This window comes from Talaromyces atroroseus (assembly GCF_001907595.1).
Source record: "Talaromyces atroroseus strain IBT 11181 chromosome Unknown scaffold_5, whole genome shotgun sequence".
NCBI classification, from domain to species: Eukaryota; Fungi; Ascomycota; class Eurotiomycetes; order Eurotiales; family Trichocomaceae; genus Talaromyces; species Talaromyces atroroseus.
Genome location: NW_017971437.1, coordinates 148217 through 175053, shown reverse-complemented (window position 1 = coordinate 175053; position 26837 = coordinate 148217). Strand labels below are relative to the sequence as shown.

At 46.6% G+C, this 26837-nt stretch overlaps 9 protein-coding genes across 9 annotated transcripts, besides 6 other annotated features; 5 read left to right on the top strand and 4 right to left on the bottom strand.

The window, feature by feature from the left end:
• Positions 1-481: 481 nt before the first annotated feature.
• Positions 482-1755, bottom strand: UA08_04517 (hypothetical protein; the record flags this gene model as incomplete). The annotated part of the gene is made up of 2 exons (XM_020267327.1): positions 482-1580; positions 1646-1755. The coding sequence occupies 2 exons, from the start codon at positions 1753-1755 to the stop codon at positions 482-484; spliced, it is 1209 nt and encodes a 402-aa protein (XP_020119910.1).
• A 774-nt stretch (positions 1756-2529) lies between these two features.
• Positions 2530-4280, bottom strand: UA08_04516 (hypothetical protein; the record flags this gene model as incomplete). Its single annotated transcript, XM_020267326.1, has 6 exons — positions 2530-2610; positions 2703-3290; positions 3342-3626; positions 3690-3816; positions 3876-4018; positions 4086-4280. 6 exons carry the CDS (start codon positions 4278-4280, stop codon positions 2530-2532), a joined length of 1419 nt encoding a protein of 472 aa, XP_020120137.1.
• A 2598-nt stretch (positions 4281-6878) lies between these two features.
• Positions 6879-6996: a repeat region (Identified by RepeatMasker using a combination of RepBase library and repeat library created with RepeatScout).
• Positions 6997-7347: 351 nt separating this feature from the next.
• On the top strand, positions 7348-9932 carry UA08_04515 (hypothetical protein; the record flags this gene model as incomplete). Its single annotated transcript, XM_020267324.1, has 5 exons — positions 7348-7385; positions 7439-7607; positions 7674-8777; positions 8836-9005; positions 9494-9932. The coding sequence occupies 5 exons, from the start codon at positions 7348-7350 to the stop codon at positions 9930-9932; spliced, it is 1920 nt and encodes a 639-aa protein (XP_020120136.1).
• A 977-nt stretch (positions 9933-10909) lies between these two features.
• Positions 10910-12280, top strand: UA08_04514 (hypothetical protein; the record flags this gene model as incomplete). Its single annotated transcript, XM_020267323.1, has 2 exons — positions 10910-11325; positions 11386-12280. The coding sequence occupies 2 exons, from the start codon at positions 10910-10912 to the stop codon at positions 12278-12280; spliced, it is 1311 nt and encodes a 436-aa protein (XP_020120394.1).
• Positions 12281-12661: 381 nt separating this feature from the next.
• Positions 12662-12880: a repeat region (Identified by RepeatMasker using a combination of RepBase library and repeat library created with RepeatScout).
• A 95-nt stretch (positions 12881-12975) lies between these two features.
• Positions 12976-13220: a repeat region (Identified by RepeatMasker using a combination of RepBase library and repeat library created with RepeatScout).
• A 47-nt stretch (positions 13221-13267) lies between these two features.
• Positions 13268-13467: a repeat region (Identified by RepeatMasker using a combination of RepBase library and repeat library created with RepeatScout).
• Positions 13468-13593: 126 nt separating this feature from the next.
• UA08_04513 (hypothetical protein) lies at positions 13594-17183 on the bottom strand (the record flags this gene model as incomplete). Its single annotated transcript, XM_020267322.1, has 4 exons — positions 13594-14559; positions 14630-15179; positions 15231-16339; positions 16395-17183. 4 exons carry the CDS (start codon positions 17181-17183, stop codon positions 13594-13596), a joined length of 3414 nt encoding a protein of 1137 aa, XP_020120393.1.
• Positions 13822-13875: a repeat region (Identified by RepeatMasker using a combination of RepBase library and repeat library created with RepeatScout).
• Positions 13985-14076: a repeat region (Identified by RepeatMasker using a combination of RepBase library and repeat library created with RepeatScout).
• A 727-nt stretch (positions 17184-17910) lies between the features above and the next one.
• Positions 17911-19697, top strand: UA08_04512 (hypothetical protein; the record flags this gene model as incomplete). The annotated part of the gene is made up of 4 exons (XM_020267321.1): positions 17911-17923; positions 17990-18069; positions 18125-18254; positions 18313-19697. The coding sequence occupies 4 exons, from the start codon at positions 17911-17913 to the stop codon at positions 19695-19697; spliced, it is 1608 nt and encodes a 535-aa protein (XP_020120366.1).
• Positions 19698-20087: 390 nt separating this feature from the next.
• On the top strand, positions 20088-20840 carry UA08_04511 (hypothetical protein; the record flags this gene model as incomplete). Its single annotated transcript, XM_020267320.1, has 4 exons — positions 20088-20136; positions 20241-20533; positions 20613-20730; positions 20788-20840. The coding sequence occupies 4 exons, from the start codon at positions 20088-20090 to the stop codon at positions 20838-20840; spliced, it is 513 nt and encodes a 170-aa protein (XP_020120365.1).
• Positions 20841-21218: 378 nt separating this feature from the next.
• On the bottom strand, positions 21219-22797 carry UA08_04510 (hypothetical protein; the record flags this gene model as incomplete). The annotated part of the gene is made up of 4 exons (XM_020267319.1): positions 21219-21798; positions 21850-22125; positions 22193-22587; positions 22720-22797. The coding sequence occupies 4 exons, from the start codon at positions 22795-22797 to the stop codon at positions 21219-21221; spliced, it is 1329 nt and encodes a 442-aa protein (XP_020120391.1).
• A 1322-nt stretch (positions 22798-24119) lies between these two features.
• Positions 24120-26634, top strand: UA08_04509 (hypothetical protein; the record flags this gene model as incomplete). The annotated part of the gene is made up of 3 exons (XM_020267318.1): positions 24120-24914; positions 24978-25102; positions 25170-26634. 3 exons carry the CDS (start codon positions 24120-24122, stop codon positions 26632-26634), a joined length of 2385 nt encoding a protein of 794 aa, XP_020120390.1.
• Positions 26635-26837: the final 203 nt, after the last annotated feature.

Here is a 26837-nt window from a genome sequence, read left to right as displayed (position 1 = left end):
TATCAGTTTGATAAGCATGCTAATTCTTTCATGTATCTTATTAATGTCTATTCTTTTGCTTTCCTTTCTTTTTCTGCACCTGACCAGTTAGTTAGTTGCTTGACGGGCAGGGCGTTTGCTGATATTGTTTGTATGTATGAGTACTATTCGTACGTTCTAGTTAGCATTTGCCTGATAACTACAGAATAAAAATAATTATTCAACCATTTCTCTACTTTCATATAGCTATATATGCTTTTGAGCGCTTGTGAATGCCTAACTACCTCTAAGATAAAGAGGCTATAAAGCTAAGTAAAAAGAAATGCATCGTCTAATAATGAAGTTAGAAGTTTTGAGATCATATCCACCCAATACATCAGCATCATTGATAGTGGGGAAAAAAAAGGAAAAGAAAAAAGAAAAAGAAACGCTCAAATCGATAGTTCAAGGAAGTATAAACGGGGTAATTGCACTGAAAGAGAATAGAAGAAAACAAGGGAGATCAACTAGGTCGATGAAATTTACTCTCAATCCACGGCATAGGCGTCACCGTCGCCTTGCGCAATTTGTTGCGCACTAGGACCTGGACTTCGGTACCCTTCTTATGGAAGCCATTTTTGATATATGCCATTGCGATGTTTGTGCCGCTGAGAGACGGGCTAGGCAACCCCGAAGTAACCACGCCAATCTGGGCTAGTGTGCTTGCGTCGCTGATGCCGGCATCGCTGGCGGTGCTGCTGGGATCAACGATGATAGCGCCTTCACGAGCAGGCGCGCCCTTTTCGATGGTAAGACCGACACGGCGCTGGGAGATGGTTTTGGAAGGCTTGGCGAGTTGCGGGAGGATGATGGATGAGCCGTTGAATTTCGAGGCTGGTGATGCCTCGTCGCGGCGCTCTTTGCCTACGATCCAGCCCAGTGCGGCCGACGGCGGGGTTTGCGCCGTCGTGATATCGTGTCCGTATAGACACATGCCGGCTTCGAGGCGCAGGGAGTCTCGTGCTGCGAGGCCTGCGAGTCGTACCTTGTCTGGTTGGGAGATGAGGAGTTCGGTGACTTGGTCTGGGAGGCTGGGCGCGTCTGCGGTGGGAATGGAGATCTCGAATCCGTCTTCGCCTGTATAGCCCGTACGGGAAATGAGGAGTGGGTGGGCGGTTTTAGAGCCGTCGGGAAGTCGGAGGTAGAGTTCTCGAGATTGACCGAAATACAATGTGCTGAGATCAGTTGATGGTGATGAAGTGTCTCCCTCTGTGTAGATGAAGGATTGCAATACGGAGGCAGCTAATGGTCCCTGCAGGGCGATCAGAGCGCGGTCACTCAGGATTTCCCACTTGATGCTATCTGCGCCATGCTCGCTGCGGTACGCGTCAATCTCAGCTGTGAGAAAAACCAGATCCTCCTCCCGTCGACCGGCGTTGGTCACGAAGTAGAAGGCTTCAGGCCCTTGTCTGGTGATGACGGTGTCGTCGACAATTCCACCCGTGCCGTCTTCGAGTAGACATGACAACGTCGATTGATTATTGCCTAGCTTATCGAGAGACGAAGGAGTGACTTTCATCAGAAGAGGAAGAGCTCCGGGGCCCGTCAGACGATGCTGAACCCTGTCGAGAGGAAGATGAATTAGCTTATGTTATTTAGGTAAGCGTGGAAATTAACGAAGACCTACATATGGCTAACATCAAACAAGCTCGCCTTCTCCCTTGTCCAGTGATGACTCTCCGTGTGCGACAGGTCGGCATATTGCAATGGCATATCAAAGCCAGCAAAGGGGACCATTTTTGCTCCATACTTGACATGCAAATCGTACAATTGGGTACGTTTTGAGGAAGCTTTAGAGTCAGCGCTGGAAGAGGACGCATATCTTAGTACGCTTTTACATCCTCTGTTGTAAGCATTTGCTGTTGATCTGACAACATTCTGCTGCGGTCGCTGAATGTTTCGGAGACCGGAGAAAGTTGTTGATGGTTTTGGGCTGCGATTGGCCACAACAGTGGACAATTGGCGCACATTTCGAAGGGGTTTTGCACCCCGGTAAACCGATCTCGTAATGCTGGACATTTTCAACTTAGTCAATGGCTTGCAAACGAACAGAGAAGAGAAAAAGAAAAAGGAAAAAGTGAAAGAAAAAAAAAGTGAAGGAGACCGAAATAAAGCTTTGGATGCCGATGCGGAGGCGGGCAACTTTGATAAGGATATCGGAAAAGTCACGTGGAGATAATGCATGTGATGGGATTTCCCGACGCGCGGGATTACCCAAGCCCTAATTTCTGAAAACATGCTGAGTGCAAACTACGTTGTTGAGCTTGGAGAAGTCAAACAGGCAGAATGATTAAACAGTAGCAATTAGATGGTAAGATACGTACTCTCACTGCTAGTTCTCGAAGCAATATTATCACTGAACGTAAGATCTCAAGTAATGCATGTTGCAAACAAGAGCTGAATCAATCAATATCGTAAGAGAAAAGAAATTGATCACATGTAGTTAATTGACTGTCCTCCCAGAGGATAGAAAAACAATGCAGAAAGTGACCTCCGCAGAAGTTTGATAACCTAGAGACCGTTACTAGCGCATGAAAATGGACCTCCAAAACCGCCTTTTTGATAACTTAGAACGACACTGTCGATAGAGGCCTAAGACGAATGACATTAGCATAAATATGCCATGTGAAAAAGAGAAAGATTACACTTGAGTACATAAGGGGAAGGGGGAATTGAAAACTTACGTAGGTGCCCGCGCCCAGGAAGTAAAAACCAATGCCGATAAGAAAGAGATTCCATATAAATCCCACCCAGCCACGAATACCACGAACCTTGTAAAATTTAGGACCGTGGTCGGCAGATCGCATGCGAATGTAGGCCACACCCCAAAAGATGAACCCAAAAAAGGAGTCAAAGAGCGAACTCATGATTGACTCGAGATCCGAGAAAAAGGGAATGACTTCGGCAACGATGAAGGCGAGAACCCACAGGACGGCAAGAATGCCAGCCCATGCCGACCACCCGGCAACAGTGTGGCTTGTCTTGTGACGGGTGCCCTCAAACAAGCGCAAGAAGATGAAGCGAGCGGAAACGGAGGCATACAAAACGCCGAGGAAAATCAATGTCGGAATCATGAAGGAGAAGGCGACCTTCTTGTAGGTGTCATCCAGAGAACCAAAGGCAGGTGCTGTCATGTACTGCGTGCCCGTATATGCATATATGATTGAGCCGACAATGCTGAATAGAATCACCTCGGCAACTGTCACAGCGGTGACGGACTTCCAGAAGTCCTCGGGCTCCCTCATCTCTGCAATGAAACTTGGCAGTGTGATCTGACCGATAAATGTATAGCTGATATTCAGAAATGCACTCATGCCACTCACGAATGTGGTACCGGAGAGCGGGAAGGCCGTCACTTTGGGTTTGCCTTTGGTCTCGAGGTCATAGCCGGCAGGATGTGCCTCAATACCGGCGAAGATCATAGCTAACAAGACAGAGATAAATGTGAAGAATGCAGATGCTGTAGCCATGTATGAGAGGGCGCTGAAAGTTCTCGGCAGGGAAACGAAAAACGAGATAATCGGGACCACAAGGGCGAAGACAATGGTGCAAGCAGCATGATCGGTCATGGTATTCAAGTACTCGGCACCAACGACACAATGCAATCCCTGTATGCGGGGGGGGAAAAATTAGTTTTGATATCTTGATGTAGGACAGTCTTGTGAAATTACCTGAATAAAGATATTGTTCAGAAGAAACATAACAGCGGTAGCCCACCAGGCAATCTTGGAGTCCCAGAAGAGATATTGACCGATGTCGCACACGTCCCGGATTTCAGGGTGACGCAAGCAGAACCGCCTAGGTAAAAGATGATTAATCTAAGAGGCGAAAACACGTAGCTGTTCCATTTTGCATACCAGATTGTTATTGACGTGTACCACACGACGAGGGAAATGAAGACGGTCAAGATCAGACCCGGCACCAAGCCCAAGACAGAGTATGACCAGGGAAACGACATCATCGCCAAACAGATATACTCGGAAAAGAGTAAAGCGGCAGTCTATTTTTTCACACCATGGTCAGTTTCGAGGCAACGACAACGACAATTCCATAAGGATGGGGCCAACCTTCTGCCAACTGCAGGTGCGATATTTGATGGCATTCTCAGCCTCCAATTCCAATTGCTTTCCGACGGTAGCACGGTCATGATCATGGACCTCCGTTACGCGACTCCCCCGACGAGTCTGGCTCTCTTCGTCAGAGGCATTTTTGAAAAGGGTATCGTCGACGTCCTTTTCGGCTTGCGACAGGTTCAACGCCATTTTATCTGACGAATATGCGCCTTCTCGAGAAGGGCGGCGAGGTAAGAGGTTAATGAGCGAGTTAGATGACTGTCTGACGGCATGTAATTCTTGTATGTATGTTCTCAGGTGTGTTAGGAAATGTTGGTTTTTGAGGGAAGAGGAGGAGGATCGATTCTCGCAAAGAATAATAGCGATCGGTATAGATCGAACGACTACTTGACGAAAAAAACCGGAGAGGGAGACACGTAGAAGAAAAAAAAAAAAAAAAAACTCGACAGCTATTATATAATGGCCAAGACCAAGCTTTTAAAAGGCTTTTGAATCGAGTCAGCGAAGCAGTTGAAGTCCACGCTAGGTCTGATCGCGCCGCGGTAGTGTCGACCATGGATTGATAACGTAGCAAACGGACCGATTGGGGGCTGCAACGGACGTGGCCAGGGCAGGGGAGGCAAGGAAAAGCTTGGGCGATGGCAAATACAGTCAATCGATCGATGTCGTGGAACTTGGAAGCAAGCGTGGTTAGTAGAAGTATATCGCGACTGGGGGTGGATCAAGATGGGCGGCGGCCTGAGGATCAAGTTCTCCGAGTCCCGCCGAGCAGCAATGACGTGCTTCTCTCACGGATGCTCGCGATAGCAGACCACTGGCAGAGCACGAAATGTCTTCTAGAAGCAGATCTTTTATTTTGATGTCTACATTCCTATATTAATAGCACGCCTCGTATAGTAACACACTGCGCCGTCGAAAATGGACGCATTGGGAGCTATGTATGCCTGCGTCCATCCGCACTGGGCCCCCGCATCCATCGCACGAGGGGCAAAAGCACACTCTCCCCCGGTGCCTCTTTGTTCATTTCTTTCACTAATTTCTACAGACCAAGATAACCATTAATAATATAAACGTAACGAGTACGCGGCTGCAGCGGGACTCACGGCGAGGCCGAGAAACCAGCGAGCTTACTACCGTGCTAAGAAGTTAGGGCTGCATGCGGGCCAAATGCGGACTAGCGACGTTGGGGTCTAGTCCGGCCGAATGCGGAATAGTGGCGTTTGCCAAGCAACGCCCCGGCGGCGCCTCGTTTGAGGGGGCGCTCGCTTACTTAAGGATCCTCAAAGGCTATTTCTATACTCTCGAATAGTCGTCGTAAATGGCAAACTAGTAGCTGGTAGAGAAATGCATAGCAAAGCTATATCGCTGCAGAGGAGAAGCGCCTAAGGCTATGCAAGCACTAGACCCACTTGCACACGTGGCCCTGTGGCTTTATCTACCTTGCATCGTTTTGTTTTCCAAATTAGCCACCATGATTGGCGAACTTATGGCCTGGTAGTCGCCTCAAGATACTTCGGTGGCATGAGAACGGGGCTGATCAGGAGTACGACCGTGCGTCGCTGCATAGGCGCCGATAAAATCCAGCCAAATTATCGACTGTTATGGAGTTAAACAGACATACATGAAGCTATCATACTAAACAGGGTTATATTTGCAGTTATTGCAGACTGCGCGACGTATGGCCAACAGAATACGCCATGTTTAAACCATCACGCAGACTAGCCATAAAGGCACGATAATTGGTCAACAGATCCTAAATTACTCTATATCGACCAAGAGATGCTCACAGCCTCGAAAAACTGGTTGACAAACAGACAAGGCTATCGACACAAGTAAGCCAGGGCACGCGAGGCTCGTGCGCTGCTGCCCGGAAACTCACAACCTCATGAATGATGTCGAGGAATTTCATTTGCTGCAGGCCGTCGTCTCGGCGCTTACGGTCATATTTGAAGAAGCCTTTGAAACATCTGATAGGCCAAGAGTACTGATTAGCAAGCAGCACCCAGCTCTGTCCCTCTAGTTAGCGGCTAATCCATTGATGTCATTCGTTACTTACGTTCATTTGTCTACTTCGGGTACGTCAGTTGTCAGAGCAGAATTACTCCAACAGACGATTTACATGAAACGATTGAACGCAGCTAGCTGAGCCACTGTCTCAGCCTCATCATTGCATCGGACGCTGTTGTCCAATAGAGACCTGCGCGAAAGATGATTTCTCAAAGTACAATAATTTCAGAACAACCGAATGCGCGAAATGTGGAGGTCGCAGGAAATATGAATTCAAACATGCCGGAGTCTGTACTGGGGATCTAACTACTTAGCCATTAAGGACCTCTTAGAGGCCTCGGGATCCGAGACCAGCTGACCTAGTGTTAATATTCAGGGAGATGAGATAATTTTTCGCACCGTGAGATCACATGCACTTAACACATTTGATAGTAATTTGCTAGTGGTGGAGCTAGCACTATATAAAGTGAGACTGGAACAGGCGTAGGCACCAAACAAGAAGAGAAGCGCAAAGTAAATGATCAAAAAAAGAACACGACATAGCACTCTGTACACAAGAATGTCCCGGCTACTTGTGGAAATCATCTTTGCAATAGTACCTCATCTGACCGTTTATACAACCCTGCTGGTCACACTTGACAAGTTTTTTGCCCCTTCCTTGACAAGCAGTGCAGTCTTTATTTCGATCACTCTTCTTGACCCCTCCATCACAATTCGAGTCGTTGCATTCTTTGGCGGTGGTTGTGAGAATAAACCCCTTATGATTTTGTATAACTTACTTACTGGTCATGTGGCTCCCTTACGTCAGCCGTAAGCACGAGATAGTTCCTCCCTCCGTGTGGCTGCGTTGTAATGATTGGTTGTGGTGCTAGTTGCCACGGCTAAGCACCTTCCTTTGCCGGAATGAAGTGGAGGGTGAAAAAGCGCTGCGGTGCCTGGACGACGAGGTAGAAAATGGCCTAATCGGGACATCACGTGATTGCCTCGGATTTACCTTCATTCCGGCAGTGCGTCCAGTCAGTAACTGGTTTAGTTCATGCGGATTCTCCCAGAACGGGTTAGGTCAGATTACGGTTTAACCCAATCCTCCGAGAGTAGTGAGACTGTTTTCATCTTACACAAGGATGCGACTTCGGTGACTGTCGCCTGGGTAATACTCTGTTTTGTCCAACGTTCGAGGTCTGCGGTAGAGAAATGCATCGATTTTAAGGACAGCCACAGCTTTGGAATTTCGACCCTTTGCATCGCAATGGCCCCCTTACTGACCGATCGACAGGCTGGTGAGCTGTGAGTATCTTCTATGCCGCCTACCTGGTGTCTGATACCTAATATACCTCTAGACATAAGTCCATGATAGCATATCTACTGGCGAATGGGCTTTCGGATACAGCTACTGCCCTCAGGAAAGAGGTAAATCTCGGGGAAGATGTTTTCGATACAACCACGGCAAAAAAGTATGAAGGAATGTTGGAAAAAAAATGGACAAGCATAGCACGTTTGCAGAAAAAGGTGAGCTTATCGCAAATATATCTATTGGACGTATACCTTTGGGCGAACTAATCTATTCTGTGGCAGATAATGGATCTTGAGTCGATGAATAACACGCTCCAGTCTGAGCTCGATAATACAACGCCTGCCTCCCGTTTAAGGACAAACCAAGATCTGAATTCTTGGCTCCCTAGTACTGCTCGGTACTCGCTACAATCTCATCGAGATAAAGTTAACTGTATCGCCTTTCACCCTATATTTTCCTCTATTGCCTCCGGTTCCGACGATTATACCATCAAGATATGGGATTGGGATGTCGGCGAGCTTGAGCGGACACTTAAGGGTCATACTCGAGCTGTCCGGGGTATTGACTATGGCGGTCCACACGACAAAGTCCTTCTAGCCTCTTGTAGCTCAGATCTCACTATTAAGCTATGGGACCCGGCAGACGACTATAAGAATATTCGGACACTGCAAGGCCATGACCATATTGTCAACGCCGTCCGTTTCACACCATCCGGAGATTTTCTCATCAGTGCAAGCAGAGATACGGATATAAGAATCTGGGCGGTCACAAACGGGTATTGTATTAAAACAATCAGCGGCCACACTGGTTGGGTGCGGGATATTTGTCTCTCGCATGATGGGAAGTTTCTCCTCTCTACTGGACATGACAATACTGCTCGGCTCTGGAATATCTCTACTATATCGAGTCCGGAACTTAGACAAACAATGATGGGCCATGAAAATTTCATTGACTGCTGTGCTATTGCCCCGCCTGCTTCATATGAATTCCTTGCACCCCTGGCCAAATTACAGAAGCAAACATCTATAAATGGTGCTGACTTCATAGCGACAGGATCGCGAGACAATACCATAAAGTTATGGGACGCACGTGGAACCTGTCTCATGACGCTAGTGGGTCACGACAGTTGGATTGAATCGCTTGTGTTTCATCCTGGGGGAAAATATCTTCTTTCAGCATCGGATGACCGGACATTAAGATGTTGGGATTTGAGCCAACTAGGGAAATGCGTGAAAACAATTGTAGCTCATGAAGGCTTTGTAACCTGTCTAAAATGGGCACCAGGAAATGCTAAGAAAGTCTTGATAGATGGCGACGCATTTCAGAAAGGGGAGGGTGATGGCGAAATGCGTTGCTTGGTTGCTACGGGGAGTTGGGATCGGAAGGTAAAAATCTTTGCAGGCTAGTTTCAAAACAGAGAGATACGACTTCAGATTTCGGTAGCAAAGTATTCTGTTTATGAACGCAACCTGCGTTTTCCCACGAGTATGTCTGGCATCTATCCTCTACGATCATTTCAAATATACCGGGCAAATTTTTACCGTGAATAACGCCGCACAGGTCGACGAGCTCGAGGCGTGCCATACCGATATGATAACTCTACTGTGGCACGGGTAAAGGGCCGCCTGCTATCCCGACGTTCTGGATGATCCGCCCCTGAGGATTGCGGGAAGGGCGCATCCAAGCCATCATCGCCACTATTGTCACATGGGGTCGGTAGAGACGGACGCGGCGCCTAATTCTTGAGCTCTGTATGGTATCGGACCAGGATCGCTCCCTCGCTGCGACTGGGGAAGTACTTCTACTGGATCCATGACCATGGAAGCCCGTCCTCTCTCCGTCATTTCCAATCAGCATCCTCTTTCGGGATTTTGACCCCCTCAGGTTTCGATGGTGTGTGACAATCGTCTTCCAGAGCGCTGCTAGCTTCGTGCGCATCGCTTGCCTGCTCTGGGGACATGCTCAGTCTGTTGAAAATCATCAAGACTCCCCCGTCAGAATCATTCGCGGATCGGACGAGGGATGCGGGGAGCCTCGGCATTATGTTAATCCTAGCCCGAACGTTGTTTTAGCTAGCTGACTAGCTGAGCTACTTCTATAGCACTCACCCCCATTTTGAATCATCGTTCTGGCTCCGGGCGACCTTACCTAGTATTAGGCATCGCCTCCTCTCCAATATGTTGCAAAGTGATATGCATGAAAACATCACCCACCAGGCGGACTCTGTACCCGCTAATCCTCCTGGCAACGAGCAGAACAGGAATGTCTTTGAAGAAATTCATGCAGAAGAAGATGTCCTCCAGTTCATCGGCTCTGCAAATAAAAACCCCACAACTGCGAAGTCGATACATGCCAAGACCCACGCCACACAATGTTTCGGGGATATGGCTGATTCTACTTTCCAACAAGTCTCCTCGAATCGTAGCGGAAACGTCGAACGTGGACTTCCACAACAAAACTCCGCCAAGCCTGGGACATACGGAGAGGTACACAGATTGGGTTCAAATTCAGACGACGAGGGGAAGAAGTATAGCTCATGAGCTGGGAGAAATCTGACACATAGTGATAAAGATTCAGATGATGGATTTTTATAGTTTTTGATGGGCTTTTCCTTATAATGCAACATCTATATATGCCAGCAATACCTCTTTTAGGGTTCTAAGATATCTCTTAACATGAAAAATATATCTGAAGGTTGTGATGATTGTAATAAGACTATAACATCTCTGTCCCTATATTACTCTTTATCTATAATAATAGAGACGTTTTATTTATTTAGAATAAATAACACCACGCTCTATGTGCACGAAGGTGAGACACCTAGCCAACTAGTAATATCTAATATCTTACAGCTGGGATTTGATAGGTCGGCCTGGTATGACTATAAAGAAAACGGGGAGCTTTCCGGGATTTGTATTTCCCTACCTAGGTTGTCAGCGCCACCACCAAGGGAGGTTAAACTGTTCAAGGTAATGAGGCGGTTACTGAAACAGCGATACCTATATAAGTTAGTATACTTTGTGAGGGTCTAACCTCTTTCGAATGTTTGAACCAGATGGCTGATCTGAGGCCGATGTTGCAAGCTCTGTGGGGCGCGCTAGGATTCACAAGCAAGGAATGTGGCCAATTGTCATGCATTTGACCTGCCTCGTAAATCTATCGACTCAAAGATATCAGAATTACCACGCGTCAAAGGAAATGTTGACTAAAATGAGCGAATTCGGAGTACGCAGTAATACCGGTTGGATTCTGGCACAGAATCCGTAGATCCCATAATATCCCACAACGGGGTTAGTTCCATTTGCAACAGCCAATCGTGTAAATGGATTAGCCGCCTGACCTTCTGTGACGCCAAACCCCACCACCCTACCTAACATCTTTCTCACTGATTGTCCGTTACGCGCTTTATATAATGGGGACCTGATCAGCCTCATCAAAGACTCGTATACTTTGCGTTACTCAATACGTCTATTGGCTTCCCTTTTGCCTTTCCTGCTTGATCACTCATATCCAAACAATGGCTGAAGCTGTGGGTTTAGCTTCTGGGTTGCTGACCTTGGCATCTTTTGCTTTTCAGTCTAGCATCACACTATACGAGACAGTCAAGAGTTTTAATTCCCACCCAAAACGTGTGCGTGACCTACTCGAGGAGTTGGAGGCTTTGATTGCGGTTTTGGGTCCTGTCAAAGACATGAGCATAACACCAGCGGGTACATCACTTCCCGCGCTTGATCTTCCTCTGAAAAGATGCGGAAACGCATGTAAAGAATTTGAACAGCAGCTTGTTAAATGTTCATCGCGATCTGGTGGCGATCGAAAAAGTTTCCGCGACTGGGCTCGTTTAAGGTACATGAATGATGATATCGATGGTTTTCGGCGACTACTCGCTGGGTACAAGTTGACGATCAATATAGCTCTCACTGACGCAACCCTGTAAGCTTTTGCTTGATCTTGAGGGTTATTGTCTAGGGGTTCGAACTGATGAAACAGTAGGCATCGGTCTTCCGTTACCGCCGAGATGCTCGAGAACCATAAGCATCTGATCCAAGTCACAAAGGACGACCTCGAAGCCCATCTTGAAAGTATGGATGAAAGACTAGAGCGTGTGCTTGAACAAGCCGCAGTAGGCTCTAAGAGCGATACATCTGAAATGCAAGAGATGAAAGAGGAGCGCCTGAGTACAGAGAGATGTCTTCAAATTTGTGCACGCTTGTCTGAGCATATTGAGCAGATTCAGCTCAGTCCGGAACGCAGCGACCACTCCTCTGGAATATCGGATTTGAATGCTGTACCTGAAATGATCGTTAATCAGGGCCTGCAACAGTGTAAAGATAGCCTCAACTCAACAGCCATGAAGTTGGAGAAGCACATCCAAGACGTCATGGATCGAATGTTTGCGAAATCCAAATCGGGCATGACATCTGAGGAGGACATTGTGGATTTGACCAGACTACGAGACGAGTGGAAAACGACTCGTCAATGCATAGATATCTGCTCGCGAGCAGACAAACATCTCAAAGAGACCGTTACCACTGTCGAAAATCATGGTACCGGCGATTCCATACAGTTCATGATTTCAACCAACGGACAAGTCATTCATGGAAAGAATCGAGGACTAGGATGGAGGAATAGACAGGTTGGTGGCCATCTCAGTGATGACTCTCTCCAACAGTTATCTCGGGACATGACTAGTATCAAATTCCAGCAAACGTATGATCCAGATTCGCAGTCTGCGGATAGCCAGCGAACCCCCCCTGTTGGTCAAGACAGCCAGACTCAGGCATACAGCGAGCGCTACGGGCGGGGATACCAACTGACACCCAAATCGCCATTAGACAACACCTCTGTTTCTATGATTCCATCGGACAGTAAGCCACCAAGCAGGTAACAAGCTTGTATTCTGTACATATGGTACTTATGGGAAACCCAACTTTCAGAATAAACCTTCTATGCAGCATTTGTCTTGATCACTATTCTTTGTCTGCACTGTTTCAATGTTTTGGTTCATGGTGCATGTGAGTTTTTTATCAATGCGTTGCCGCTTTTATGCCTTCTGTAACTAGGCTCATTGCGAGTGGAATCTGACACGGGCATTAACACCGCACGTCTATTTCTTCCAGTGCCACTCTTTATAATATGCCTGCCCACGCTCAGATGCTAGCAGATCACTCGCTCTTGGTAAAGACTGGCAATAATTGCATTCACGGGTAGGCTCTTGCAGTTGGGAAAAATAGAAATTAGAGCAGTATTAAGACTGTATAAAACTGTGATGTCGGAAACTTCAGTCGAATTACCGTCGAGTATAGCTAGGATAACTATTAATGGGCAAAGTTAATAGGCTTCTGGAGTATGAAAGGTATAGAAATAATAAAATCTTAGACAAATAAGATTAAATATCTTAATTAATAAGAGATTATATACTCAAGTTATCTTAATTAATTTAAGATAAGGACTAAATATTATACATTTAATTTATAGAAATTTTATAAATGATCTCAATCAAAATCAGTTCTTTTATTATTCATAGAAGAAAATTAAATTAATAATAAATAAATATTCTTATATTTTGTTCTTTATTATGATTATTATAAATATTTTTTATGTGACGGGGGTTGCAAGAACGTAGCTAGGATTCGGCTTCGGCCTAGGGATAGATTCGAATATAGAACGTATATACACGTATGCTCAGCAGCTAATCGCTGCCTCACGAAGGCCTGCGGCCACCCGCGGTTATAAGGCGGTGCGTGCCAAGCCGCTAGTCCAATTAGCGGCGGGAAGCCAGGCGAGGTCACGTGCTCGCCGTACTCCATCCAGGATTCCGCCTTACATTCTCTGACAAGGTGGTAGCGTGCGTCCTGCAGGCGGTGAACAACTGTATAATTTATTACTCATATTATATTTCTCAGAGGTGCACCTAATTGGCTAGAAATAATAATTAGATATGTGTCCTAATTGACCTTTATTCTGATTATAAATATGGCCTCAAATGAGCCCCTGAACAATCTCTTTAGTTAGATATGCAGATTAGTTAGTTATTCCAATACTAGCTTATACAGCGTTCCGAATCCGTTGTTATGATCACTTCGTGCATCCTGGAAATGAAATTGAAACAATAAAAATATATGCTATGTACTATCTGCTACACTACCATCTTTCCTGACCATTGCAATCCATGACGCTACTCTACTTTGTTGGCGCCCGTCATGCCTGCCCGTCATCTTCATCTGCCAATAAGGCTGCATAATCATCCGCCGATGCAAACATAGGCAAGTGTCGAAGCTTGCGCCTCTTCTTTTTCTGTTCTGAGCCCTTGGTATTATCATCTTGTTCCGTAGATGCAGAAGGTAAAGCGACTCCTCCCATTTCCGTATCCATATCGATGTCGAGATCAGATGGCAGATCCTCGTCACTGTCACGGAACGCCTCTTCATCAGATACGTCCATATCAAAGGCATCTTCGTCTTCGTCTTCATCTTCGTCCTCGGGTTTATCATTGGATGACTTCTTCTGAGGCTTGCTTGTCTTTGGTGTTTCTTCTTCTTTTTCCTCTTCCTCCTCTTCTTCGTCGGACTCATCGTTGAAGATAACCCCTTCATCGTCATCAAGACCATCAGCATCCCCATCGTCGTCATCATCAAAGGCTGATTCAAGATCGTCCATATCAAGATCGTCATCTTCATCATCTCCCTCCAGCTCAGGTCTCGAATCCACGAGCGCTTGCCATATCTCCGATTCATTGTCGCTATCACTTGCGGCTTCCTCATCGCGCTCAACTGGATCCTTGGCTTTCTTCTTGTTGTCTTTCTTGGCCGTCTTATCCTTGCCCAACCGGTTAAAGTATTCATGGAAGAAGACATCTTCAGCTGCAACATCCTCGGTTCTCTTACGCCAGAATGCCTCCGAGTTGAGTGGCTCTTGCGTACGAGCATCTCCCACAATGCCGCTAGCGCTGACCAGTAGATCGTGACTATCAGATCCTGCAAGTGGCTGCATGATCGATGTACCGCGCACCGAACCAGTCGCCTTGGCATTTCGGTAGATAAATCGATCCAAGAAGTGACTCAGTGTATGTATAGTGAGATCGGGTTTGCCAGTCAGCGGTTCATGACCAAGAATATGAGAGGATGACACGGAAACAGATGGATGGAAGTGAGAGAGGAGAGGAAGCTAGATAATAACAATCAATATTACAACTTTCACTCTTGCCAAACCAAACCCCTCTGATAGATAAACTTACCAACTCCCACAGGCAGCTCTTATCGGCATTGCTGTGTTGAGGATCTCGTTTACGAGCATCATAGCCATTCGTGACTTTCTTGGGGGTCTCAATCGTCTCGTCACTTTTCCCTGCTACCTGTTGGTCCTCTTCATCAAGTACATCCTTGAAGACTTCTTCCTCGTCACTGTCGTCCTCTTCTGGTTGGTCAACGAGCGATAATAAACCGGGATAGGTCTTCTCCAATTCTCTGATCAAAAAGAAAACACCGCAGATAAAAGACGGCTGATGCAACCCCAAGACTTGAACAATTCGCTTCACAAACGCTTTGACCCGCTTGATGCTCGTGTCATTCTTCAGTGACTTAAACAACAAATTCAAGTAGAGCGATTGCTTAGACGATGTTGCAACCCTAGGGTCGAGAAGGGACTCGTATAAAGTACGATAGAACCGATCCGCGGCGATTTGATGCGTGGCAGTAAGCTGCTGAATGAGCATAAGAGCTTGAATGCTAGTGTTAAAGTTGGATGAGTGGGTGACGCGGAACAGAGTGTCTATATGTTTTGAGAGACTGTATAAGATACGTTAGTAAAGTCCAGAACGACGCTTTTGAATAACATACCTGTCAGTATCGGAGCTAGTAAACGGATAGGCTCGATTGACTCCCGTCAAGACAGCAGAAATCAGCTTTTCTTTCAGCTGTTCGTCATGTTCTGCTTGTCCCTTTTGATCTTTCGCGCCGTTGCCCTTTTTGCCTTTTCTTGGATTGCCCTCCTTTAGATTCTTTTTGTCTGTAGACTTCAACAGCTGGAGGAAAATCGAAAAGTAAATATCCAAAAGCTGAATGGCTACCTTCTCCTCTTTCGTGCTAAGAATCGTCTGATTGAGTGTAATGATTGCATAGTATTTGGCGTGTGCGTTTTGGCCCGGTCGGAAGAGAAATTCCTCGACACTCCGGATGATGGTTGGCTTCATCAACGGATGTGCTTGGGTTAGTTGAAGTAGCAAATACGACGCCCTAGATGCAATTTTCTTCCCGGTATCACCAAGTTTGTTTACTAGAAGACGCATAAGATTGGCCTCTTGCTCCGGTTTTTCTTTGAGAAGTTCATACACATAGCTGACGGCACGACTGCGTGAAAACTCAATTTCGTCATTGCACCAGATTTCCAGAACTTTCAGTATTTCAAAGAACTGTGACTTTAGATAATCCTCGAAAGCCCAGATTATCAGATGCTTGGATTGGAGAGCACCGGGAAGAGGATCACGCTCGGTCCATTTATTCCCAGCTTTCTGGAATGCCGCCACGAGTTCCGGATGGTTGGCAAATGCTTTCAGCTTGCGGTCACCTGGAAGAAGTGTTCCCTGCGCGAATAGATCTTTGAGAGAACGTAGGACATCCACAGCCTGAGCACGGCTCCGCTTTTTGGACAAAGCAACGAGATCCCCTAGAGCCTTCATATTATGAACAGGCGATTCCTGGACAGCCAACGTGAGCGCTGAGATCTTGTCACTCAGTGTTCCCGAGGTCATGATAGTCGAGTAAAACTTGTGAGATGATGAAGCCGATTGCTTCGATATTTGCGAGTATAGTTCGTTCTCCTTCTCTAGTAGCGAGGTGGCATGCTGCTGAATCCGATCCAAAAGAAACTTGGGCAGCCCCGTGGTAATTTTTGCAGAAGAGACTGAAGGCAAGTCAGTGTTGTACCAGTCAGATCTGGGCATTACGGTCTATAAACTAATTAGTAAGTTGGCTCTTGAAATCTGCGGGTGCTGAATGGCTTACCAATCGTGAGTATTCCTTGGGGAACTGTGACAGCGTCTCAGGCACAGCATCCTTTTTCTTTTGATCGTCAAGTTTTGCGGATTGTTGTGATTTCAAAGACTCTTCCTCAATTTCGCTAGCCTCAGATGCATTCGACTTTGTCTCAACTATATCTTCATCGCCCTCACTCTCGTCCTCGCTTTCATCTTCGCCCATTTTCTCCTCTTCCTCGGTGACTTGATCGTCCGGAATCTCAGGATTATACTGACCAGCATCTTTTAAGAGTTTAGACAGTTCCTTCCTCAAAGAATCTTCGTCTGACCCCGCCTTTTTGCTTTGGCTGTGTGCAGAATCCTCGACCTCTGAATCCGAGCCCACATTGGCTAAAAGATCAAAGTCTTCCTTGCTACCACCCAAGGCCAAGATCTCCCTTCTCAAAATATCATCCTCGCTCTCGGTTTGAGCCTTCCCATCTTTGTCTGGTTTATCAATAACGTCTCCATTTCGGTTCCGCTTTTTGCCCTGATTCGTCTTTGGAGCAGCCCCCTTCTTTTCCGCAGCGTCTTTCTTCGGTTCCCTTTTGTTCTCGGTCTTAGGATTTTCTGTGCGTTTCTGTTTCTGGGGTTTATTATTGGACCCTTGGCCGCCTTTCAGATTTTGTTCGATTTTTTTGGTAAGATTGGCAAGCGCGCCGGCATCGAGCGAGATGAAATTTTCCTCTGAAGAAGTTTTCGACTCTTCGGCATGAGATGAAATCTCGACTCGTGGGGCTTGCACGCCCGAAGAGCGCTTCTCCTTGCTTTTCGCCATGACAATTGATTGTTTATTCAAGGCGTGAACAACGATGGCTCTTCTCTTATTTTATTTTTTCTGCCGGATAAAACCAAAAAAATTAGAGGGACGCCGCCGGAGAATAGTTTTGCGGCTGCCGATATCAAAACGGGAGCTCGGGCCATCCGCCCGCGGGATTGGGTTTAGCGCCGTTCCAGAGGATCTTCCTTTTTGGAACTTCGAGATGCTGCTTTTTTGTCAACTATCAAGCATGTCAACGGCGATTTGGAAAGCTGTTCTCTATTCTTGATTTATGTTTCGCCAGTAGCAAGCATTAGAGTTAGATGTTCACAAGGTTGAGGTTTTTCCCAAGTCCGAGGCCTGTTGCAGGCTTTCGACTGGCCTCTGTCGAACAATGGAATAGCTTCCTGGCTTTGAAACGCGATGTCCATGTAAAGTCATGCTATACTGCTATTGTTACATATTTTGTCTTGGCTGACTAATTGTGAAGTATGACGGCCGAACTCGAGCGTCAAGCTTTTGGCTTCCTACCGGAGGTATTGAGAGGAAAGCGGCTGAAACAGAAAAAGGTTGCCCGCCCTATCCATCAGACCTAAAGGATCTCCTCTGACAGCTGGCTATAGAAGATGCAAATGACCTCTTGATTAGAGCAGGCTTTCTGCGCCAGGCTTATTCGGGCGTCTTCCATATGCTACCATTAGGCCTCCGTGTTGAAAGCAAACTGCAAGCATTGATTGATAAACAAATGCAGTCTATCGGTATGTTAGCATGGGAACTTGATGCTAGTTGAAACCGAAGTCACCATAAGTCTGACGTCTCTCAAGGTGCATCAAAGTTGTCTCTTTCATCTTTGTCATCTCAAGAACTATGGGAGAAAACTGGCCGCTTGAAAAGCGGCTCCGAGGTATATGCGACGCCGGTGTCTTTCTCAATTGAAAATTAACAATCCGACTTTCCAGGTTTTCACATTTAATGATAGGAAAGAGTCTCGTTTCCTACTTGCCCCTACGCATGAAGAAGAGATCACCTCATTAGTTGCAAACCTAGTGACTTCATACAAGGAGTTGCCGCTGAGGGTGTATCAGATCTGTATGGACCCAGATGATAATAACACATGTTTTTTCTGGCTTGCTGACTATTTTTCAAGCAAGGAAATATCGAGACGAAGCAAGACCACGACAGGGGCTTCTGCGTGGCCGAGAATTCCTAATGAAAGATCTTTATACATTTGATTACAACACAGAAAAAGCATTGGAGACATACGAAGCAGTGCGGGAAGCTTATAAACGCATATTCGACACGTTGAAAATCCCATACCTAGTCGCGGCTGCTGATTCAGGGAATATGGGCGGTAATCTGAGCCATGAATTCCATTTTATCAGCGGCAAAGGAGAAGACACACTGATCAGCTGCTCTGAATGTGGTTACGTATATAACGAGGAAGTATCGGATGGCCATGCAGTTGGCCCTATTGTTGAAGAGCCATTAGCTATTCCTACACCTTCTGAGACTGGTGTTGGGACCGAAAATCCGCCGGCCATATCGACAGCATTGTGGACCGCTATTTCCAAAGACAAGAAAACTTTGGTGAGAGCCTGGTATCCAAGATATTCATCTCAGGACCTCGGAGATGAACCCGGTGAAAGAGAGATCAATTCTCACGCCATCAAGGCGATTGCCAAATCGACAGGTGTCGATCTTGACACCGGTGTAGAGAACCCTGTTGCGCTATGGCTAAGCGACATTGAGAAACTATCAGCTACCAATTCATCAATCGAACCGACGCATAAAGTTCTCGATATCTACGATTCGCAGATCGTCCCTTACAGCCGTCCTCCTCTCAGCGGACTGCCCCAAGGATTCAACACAGCTGAACAACCAATTCAGTTCGCTCTACTAAATCGTTTCCCTGGCACGCAAGATGGGTTAAGTCTGACTAGGGTACTCGACGGTGAAAAGTGCCCCAAGTGTAGCCATGGTAGTCTGCAGACACACAATGCCGTGGAGCTTGGCCACACGTTCTACCTGGGAACACGCTACACAGAGGTGCTGAAAGCCAAGGTTTTTGTGGACAACTCAGTAACAAAGCCAGGCGAACCCACACACAACAGAAAGCCTCAAGCTGTGCCAATGGAAATGGGCTGTCATGGAATCGGTGTCTCCCGCATGATATCGGCAGTGGCAGATGTGCGTGCCGATATTCGCGGCCTCAACTGGCCAAGGGCAATTGCGCCTTTTGAAATCATCGTCATACCGGCCAGAAACCTCGATGCCGAGGCTGAGAATGTATACGATTTGCTGAGAAAACACACAGATACTAGCGATGTCATCCTAGACGATCGCGCCAAGCAGGTGGGCTGGAAACTCAAGGATGCCGATTTGATTGGTTACCCAGTTGTGGTTCTCGTTGGGAAGGCGTGGAAGTCAGCGCAAAAGCTTGAGGTCCATTGTCGACAACTGGGCGGTCTTCAGGATGATGTCCATATCGATAACGTGGTTGAATACGTCCAGTCACTATTACAGAGACTATAAACCTGGCATTCCGAGAGTGTAGATTAGTATATATTTAATTGAATACTCTGTATTATTAGTTTCATATATATATATATATATATATATATTTTTCCATGGCCTGATAAAAATATCTCCCATCGTATAGATACTTGATATGGCCCAATGAAGTAGTAGTGGATGCGGAGTTCCTGTTCCCCACCAGCCATTTGGCGGAGCTTTCATTTCTGTCCCACAACTTCACCATCACATACTTCTGCCTCGTTGCAGCTCACTCAAACATCTCGAGCATTAAATTGCCTATTATATACAAGCCCTTGCTGCATAATAGTCCGAGCCTTGAGCCAGCACCTCCAGCGACTCCCAGCCTAATTTACAACAACCAAAAAAGAAAAAAGAAAAAAAGAAAAAATGCCACCACCAAACACCCCCGCCGGCGGAGAAGCCCCCCCAGGAGCAGGTACGTATGAATCTCAAGAGCGCCATTCAAATCGCCATGTTCTTTTCCACTATCCTGTCTCTTTGCTCACTGTCTACTAAACAATCCTCGCTGACTATTGGAAGTTGACGTAACAACCCTCTCCGTACCACAACTCCGCACCCTCCAATCACGACTCAACTCAGAACTCGAGCAATTAACCAATTCACACGCAAAACTTCGCGCCGCACAATCCAAATTCCGCGATTGTGTTCGAACAATTAATGATGGTGTTGTTGGGAAGCAGTCGAAAAATGCTGGCTCTGGTGCTGGTGACGGCATTCTTGTACCATTGACCAGTTCGTTGTATGTGAAGGGGAGAATGGCAGATAGACAGAAGGTGCTTGTGGATGTCGGAACAGGATTTTATGTTGAGAAGGTAGGCTCTCTACTTTTTCGGCCTCTAAAAGATGAGAGTTGGACATATACTAATGCGGTGCTCCTCTACTTGCAACCAGACCACTGCGAAGGCTACCGAGTTTTACAATAAGAAAGTCAAGGATTTGGAAGCGAACATCTCCGATCTGGAAAAAATAGTTCAAGGGAAAAGTACAAATTTGAAGATCATTGAGGATGGTAAGATTGCTTCTCTGTTTTCTACTTGATTACTTACATCTTGCTAACGTCATCCAGCTCTTCGACAAAAGGTTCTGAGCGGCGAAGCTGTCACAGCTCCTGCTGGCTAATATCACCGATAACTTGGAGGAAAATCCACACGCAAAGCTTCCGTCTGGTTATGTCTCTTTGGTTGAAACAATCGTGCGTGGTTACAATTTCGGTCAGGATAAATAGGCAATGGAAAGACATGCATCGGAAGAATCTAATAGATATTAATAGCAAGAACCAAACGAAACCAAGCGGCGCATGAATGACGAGATGAAACAGAAATACGGGAAAGCAGCATCTGAACACCCCTTTGCCATCAGCAGCTTCGTGCCGTCACAAAAAACCAAAGTGTCCCACACAAGTCAGTACAGATATTTTTCATGTAAAGTAAAAGATTTTGACTAGCATCAGTAAATGTACGATCCTTGTTCATCCGTCTGTAGAATCCAACTCTCCACCTAATCCAACTCAATGAGCGTGCCCTCAATGGCAGACATAAGTTCCGGGAGATGAGAGCCATTTTGATCCCAAAGCCCTGCCACGTCAGTGACAATTTTGATAAAGCGCTCAAAAGCGGCCCTCTGTGTTTCACCTTGTTTCTGCTTGAAGAATTTTTTGAGACCTGCATCGATGTTCACGTTGCGACCGTACGTCCATTTACCGACATTTACCATTTCCCGATCCCAACTCTCACCCAATATGACTGCCTCCCAAGTTGAGAACGGAGGTTTGAAATCCATCTGTGCGGCGGACAATGCATCGCGTGCTTGTTTCGGCTTCGGATCATACACATCATATCGAGCTACCTCCAAGATGTAGTCTGTTCCTTGGATAGGAAATCGCATTGCAGCTTTTTCCATGAGACGACGAACTGCGAAGCCGCTGGGGATTATCGTGCGTCGTTTTGGATTCGTCGAGAGAGATTCTTCAACGACGCTATCACGGAGTCGAATTTGATGCTGAAACTCACGCATGGAGACGCTAATCTGATCTGCATCCAGTATCAATTTTTCTCTTATCTTCAGCTCCCAATCCGCTCTACGCTGTTGTCAGTCTACTTCACTTAACTATAGGTAAGGAGGCTTTTACCTCTCAGGATTTATCATCACAGCCTGCAGCAGTGGTCGGTTTTGAGCAGACGGTCTCACAATTGGCGACTCCACCCATCGAGACTTGACTTGTTCGTAATGTCTCCCGGACAGTTTGAAGTCCACTTCCAAATGTAGAGACTTCTTTTCTTTTGATGCAAACTCTACCTTCACGGCGTGCTGGATGTTGGAAGCTGGCGAGTGACCACGTTCGAGGGCGAATAGCCTGCTTGCTTGGGAAATCCGATCTAGGAGTAATTGCTGGCTAAGGTTAAGTCTAGAGTCGAGCCACCTCAGTTAGTCGGACACTATATTCCAGATATGATATCAATGGTCAATCTTACCCAGATACGAGATGGCCACTGCTCATTTCGTGACGCAGCATTCCGTCGAAGTCATCGACAGAGTATCCAGCGCGCAAATCCATTGGGACACGGTATTGGTCGAAAACGAAGGAACCCAGTGTCACTCTCATCTGACAGACATTGCTAGTTGATGGCACGGTTCGCAAGGAATGTTTGACCGCTGATAGTAAGCGAGAGCTGTTCCTCAGCCACCGCTCAGCGTGCTGAGGTGAAACACCGCTGATCTGGACATCTTCCAGGGATTCTGTCAAGAACTTCACTCTAGCGACCCCGCCCGTAGGGTTTATTAGGATAGACGCGACCCTGTTTCCAGAATTCGGCAATCCCATGAGGTACAACTTCGTCTTGCCACCACACGATACCTCGAGGTCGTTCTATTGTGTTGGTGAAATTCAAAGTGTCAGTCGAAGCACTTCTAATTATCGTATTTCAGTGTAAAGAGGTATACTGTTTCCCTTGGGGAGTGGACATTAAAGCTTCATTGCACCTCATGAGGGAGAACACACCTCCTGACCGTCAGCTTGAACAGGTTCTGGTGCCTCCATAGACACCTGGATTAAATCTTGGAAATCTTCCTCCGCCATTTTTGTCTCTCCCTGGCTCATTGCTCTCGTAAGTTTGTATTGGACTTCAAAAATATTCTGCGTTTTGTGTGCAAAGAAGTCAAATATCAACCAAAGACTTGCCAGGTCAAATAGAATTTGTGAGGACTCCAAAAACAGTCCTTATTATGGCACCCAGCCAATAAAAGTCTCTCGGGTGGGAATCAGATGCACACAATATTGTGGATTGTACGAGACATTATCAGCAAAGGTCCTTCCAAATCAAGGTCAGCCTGGATCAATTGGCCAATATGAGCCCTGGGAGGCCCTCTTTTTTTCTTCCTGCAGGCTTGGACCAGCTCTGTGTCTAGGGGGCCCTTAATGCCCTACTGAGAAGGCATACACAGCTCTGCTAATAAAGCCAACCTGGGATTTGTTTTCAGCACGCGTCTTGGGATCCCCATTTGCCTGGGTCAGAATACTGTGTATTGTGTCTCTGTGTCAGCCAGCAACTACAAAGAATGGATATCCAGTTTTATCAGCTTGCTACTCCAAAGTGCGAAGACGGAGGAAGTGAATGTGGAAAGTGGGTTTCATGTCTTGCGCCTGGTGGCCGAATTGCAAAGACGACCAGCGAATGCAAAGGAATGCGACAGAAAAGAAAAGGCAGACAAAACAGAAAACAAGGAATGAGAGGAAGAGAACAAAGAGAAAGGAAAAGAGAGGGCAAAGTGAGGCCCAAGTCAGGTGACAACTCAGGGTAAGGGGAGGGTAACCGCACTTTCCTTCTTTTTTTTTTTTTTTTTTTTCCCTTTTCAGTCAGTTCGTTCTGTCCTTTTCAGGAAGGTGCCTACCTGCTCAGTGGTCGACAAGCCAATGAATGAAAATACAATTCGGCATCGATGGTGACGAAGAGTTAAGCCATTCCAGGAGATGAAACAGTGGAGCTTGGTTTAAATTAACCTTACGATTAAATTTTAGCGCCATGAATCTCTGTCAGGCTCTCAGGCTTCTATTTCAGTTGTTGGACATAATTACTTCATTAGGCAACTAGAGAGCTTTGAAATTCGGTCCAATCATCTTGGAGGGAATATACACACTAGCCCTTCTTAGGCTAGTTCCAGTGTCCCGTGGGCTGCGGTGCAAAACTACACTAACCGCACTAGGGATGGCTCAGATGCAGAAAAGCGCGTCGCGTCCGCGCAGCAACGCGTGTGCCAGATTAGGTAAAATTGCTTTCGACTGCCAAGCATTCACAACATTGGACAAGCTATGTCATCAATCACCTTTGAGTGGCCAGAGAACTTTCCGACACAGCGTGGACCTCGAATGCTGCCAGCTTCAGACGCAGATCGAACAACAAAATGGCTGTGCGAAATAGCTCTTCAACACGGTTAAGCGCAAGAGACAAGGCGCGGCAATGGCTCACCAAAGGAGGACTGGTTCGTGAAGATTCGGACGATGAGCTGGGATACGACGACCTTCCTTGGGAATGGATATATGAGACCGATACGAGTGAAGATAAAGAGAACAAAGCTCAAGCACCAGCAACCGAAGAAGATGACCGCGAATCTCAGACTCCCCGACGACGTTCCGTCCGGCCGAACAATAAAAAAAGGAAAGTTCTGGGCGCTCGTATGGGTTCCTTCGAGTGCAGACTGGGCCATGTGGTGCTTTTGAAATCCCCTGAAGCAGGAAAGGATTGGGTAGGGATTATCACCGAATTTCTTGAAGAGGAAGACAAAGACGACGAGGAAATGATCAAATCAGCCAACATTATGTGGTTTGCTTCGCCGGAGGAGTTCCTGTCGACAAAAAACAAAAAGCGAGCAGATGCTCTTCCCAATGAGCAATATTTGACAGCAGACTTCAATGTGAATCCTCTTACTTCAATTAACGGCAGAGGGAGAGTCATGTCGAAAGATGCTTTTTATGCAAGATATCCGAACGGAGCACCGCCAAAAGACAAGGCGGAATTGGCGGAATACCAGAAGTGCATTGTCTGTCGAAGAGGCGTCAACCAATCGCAAGGAAAATATACCGAAGAGTTCCTCTGGGAAGACGTGTACAAGGGAGATGAAGAGAGTGTGTTCAAGTTGATCGAGATGATCAAGGTGGGCCTCAAAACGGCCAAAAAGCGTAAAGCTGCGGACGAAGACGTGAGTTGCCTTCGGATTATTAAGTTACATACTTATGTGTAGGAGCTAACGCTGTCGATACAGTATGTCGATATGAAAGATGTGGATGATAAAGCTCCCATCACTCCGAGAAAGAAACGGCGTACAACTGCCCTCCAAGTTACACCTCAGTCTAAACGCAAAATCTTAACCACGCCGACTAGCAAACGGTATTTTCTCCTAAGCCTCTTACATCTCCATGAGAATCAATGACTGACCGGTCAATTTCTTGGATAGAATTGTGGTGAAAAAGCCACTTGAGTTTACGCCCCTCGGGACTCGTGTCCTCGATCCATCGCATTTTGTTTCTTCACCATACCGTCAAGCACGAGCTTTGCTGCATGTATCTAGTGTGCCGGCCTCGCTGCCTTGCCGCAGTGCCGAATTTGAAACCGTCTATACACACCTTAGTGCTGCAATCAGCGAGGGTAGTGGTACTTGCATATACATATCAGGGACACCGGGAACAGGCAAGACAGCTACTGTTAGAGAAGTGATTGCTCAATTGAACAATGCAGTGCTTGATGAAGAAATGGATGACTTCATCTTCGTGGAAATCAATGGTATGAAAGTGACCGATCCTCATCAGTCCTACTCTCTTCTATGGGAAGCATTAAAAGGCGACCGTGTATCACCATCGCATGCACTCGATCTTCTAGAAAGAGAATTCAGTCATCCATCTCCGCGCCGAGTCCCATGCGTCGTGTTGATGGATGAGCTCGATCAACTCGTGACGAAAAACCAATCTGTCATGTACAACTTTTTCAACTGGCCTGCCCTTCGTCACTCACGACTCATCGTCCTTGCTGTTGCTAACACTATGGACCTGCCGGAAAGAACGCTTAGCAACAAGATCTCAAGTCGTCTAGGCCTCACTCGCATTACTTTCCCGGGTTATAAACACACGGATCTCATGGAGATTATTTCCTCTCGACTCACCAATGTCCCGGGCAACATAGTGGACGCCGATGCCATCCAGTTTGCCAGCCGGAAAGTTGCCGCTGTTAGTGGAGACGCTCGACGAGCGCTAGATATCTGTCGTCGTGCTGTCGAGATTGCAGAACAAGAATGCGAATCATCTGCCACAAACAATGCCATCGACGATACAGAATCTCTTCCCCCAACACCAAGCAAGAGCAGCGTACGCAGGAGCAGAAGTCTGAAGAACAATAGCAAGACACACGAGACCGTCGTGAAAATAGAGACTCCCCAAAAGAAGCCCGCACAGAAACTTCCACGTGTAACGATCTCTACTATAAAACAGGCCATTCAAGAAGCAACATCAACTCCCTTACAGCAATCTCTACGCTGTCTTCCGCTGGCCGGAAAGCTATTCCTCGCCGCTCTCCTTGCTCGAGTCCGTCGAACGGGCATATCCGAGTCTACAATGGGCGACGTACTCGATGAGGCGCGACGCATTGCCGATGCAGCGGTGGCAATTGCGGGGATTTCAGGTGCTAGTATCAAAGACTTCCTACTCGGAAGGGACAATCCTCGCGCAAGGATGCAAGCTATGGTGTTTGCTGCCATGGAACTCATGAATTCGGGTGTTGTGGCTCTTGAGACTGGAGTTGGAATTAGGGTTAGGGGGGGCGGAGATAGGAGCGGCAAAGTAAGACTTCGAGTGGCCGCTGAAGAAGTCAAGTCCGCGTTCAGAGATGATATTGAGGCCAAGGGATTAGGACTGGGCTTTGATCAATAGTATTGTTAGTTACGGAACAATTATGTATACATGTAAGTAAGCATTTATGCATTGGCTTCGGAGTATTGATTATCTACATCTACCATGAGCAGGGGGTATCTTTTATCATTTACCATTAGATTTAATAGATATATATTCCCTTAATGAAATTGGATAATTCTAGATCATCCGTTGAACACACAAGAGTAAATTAGAGTATACAC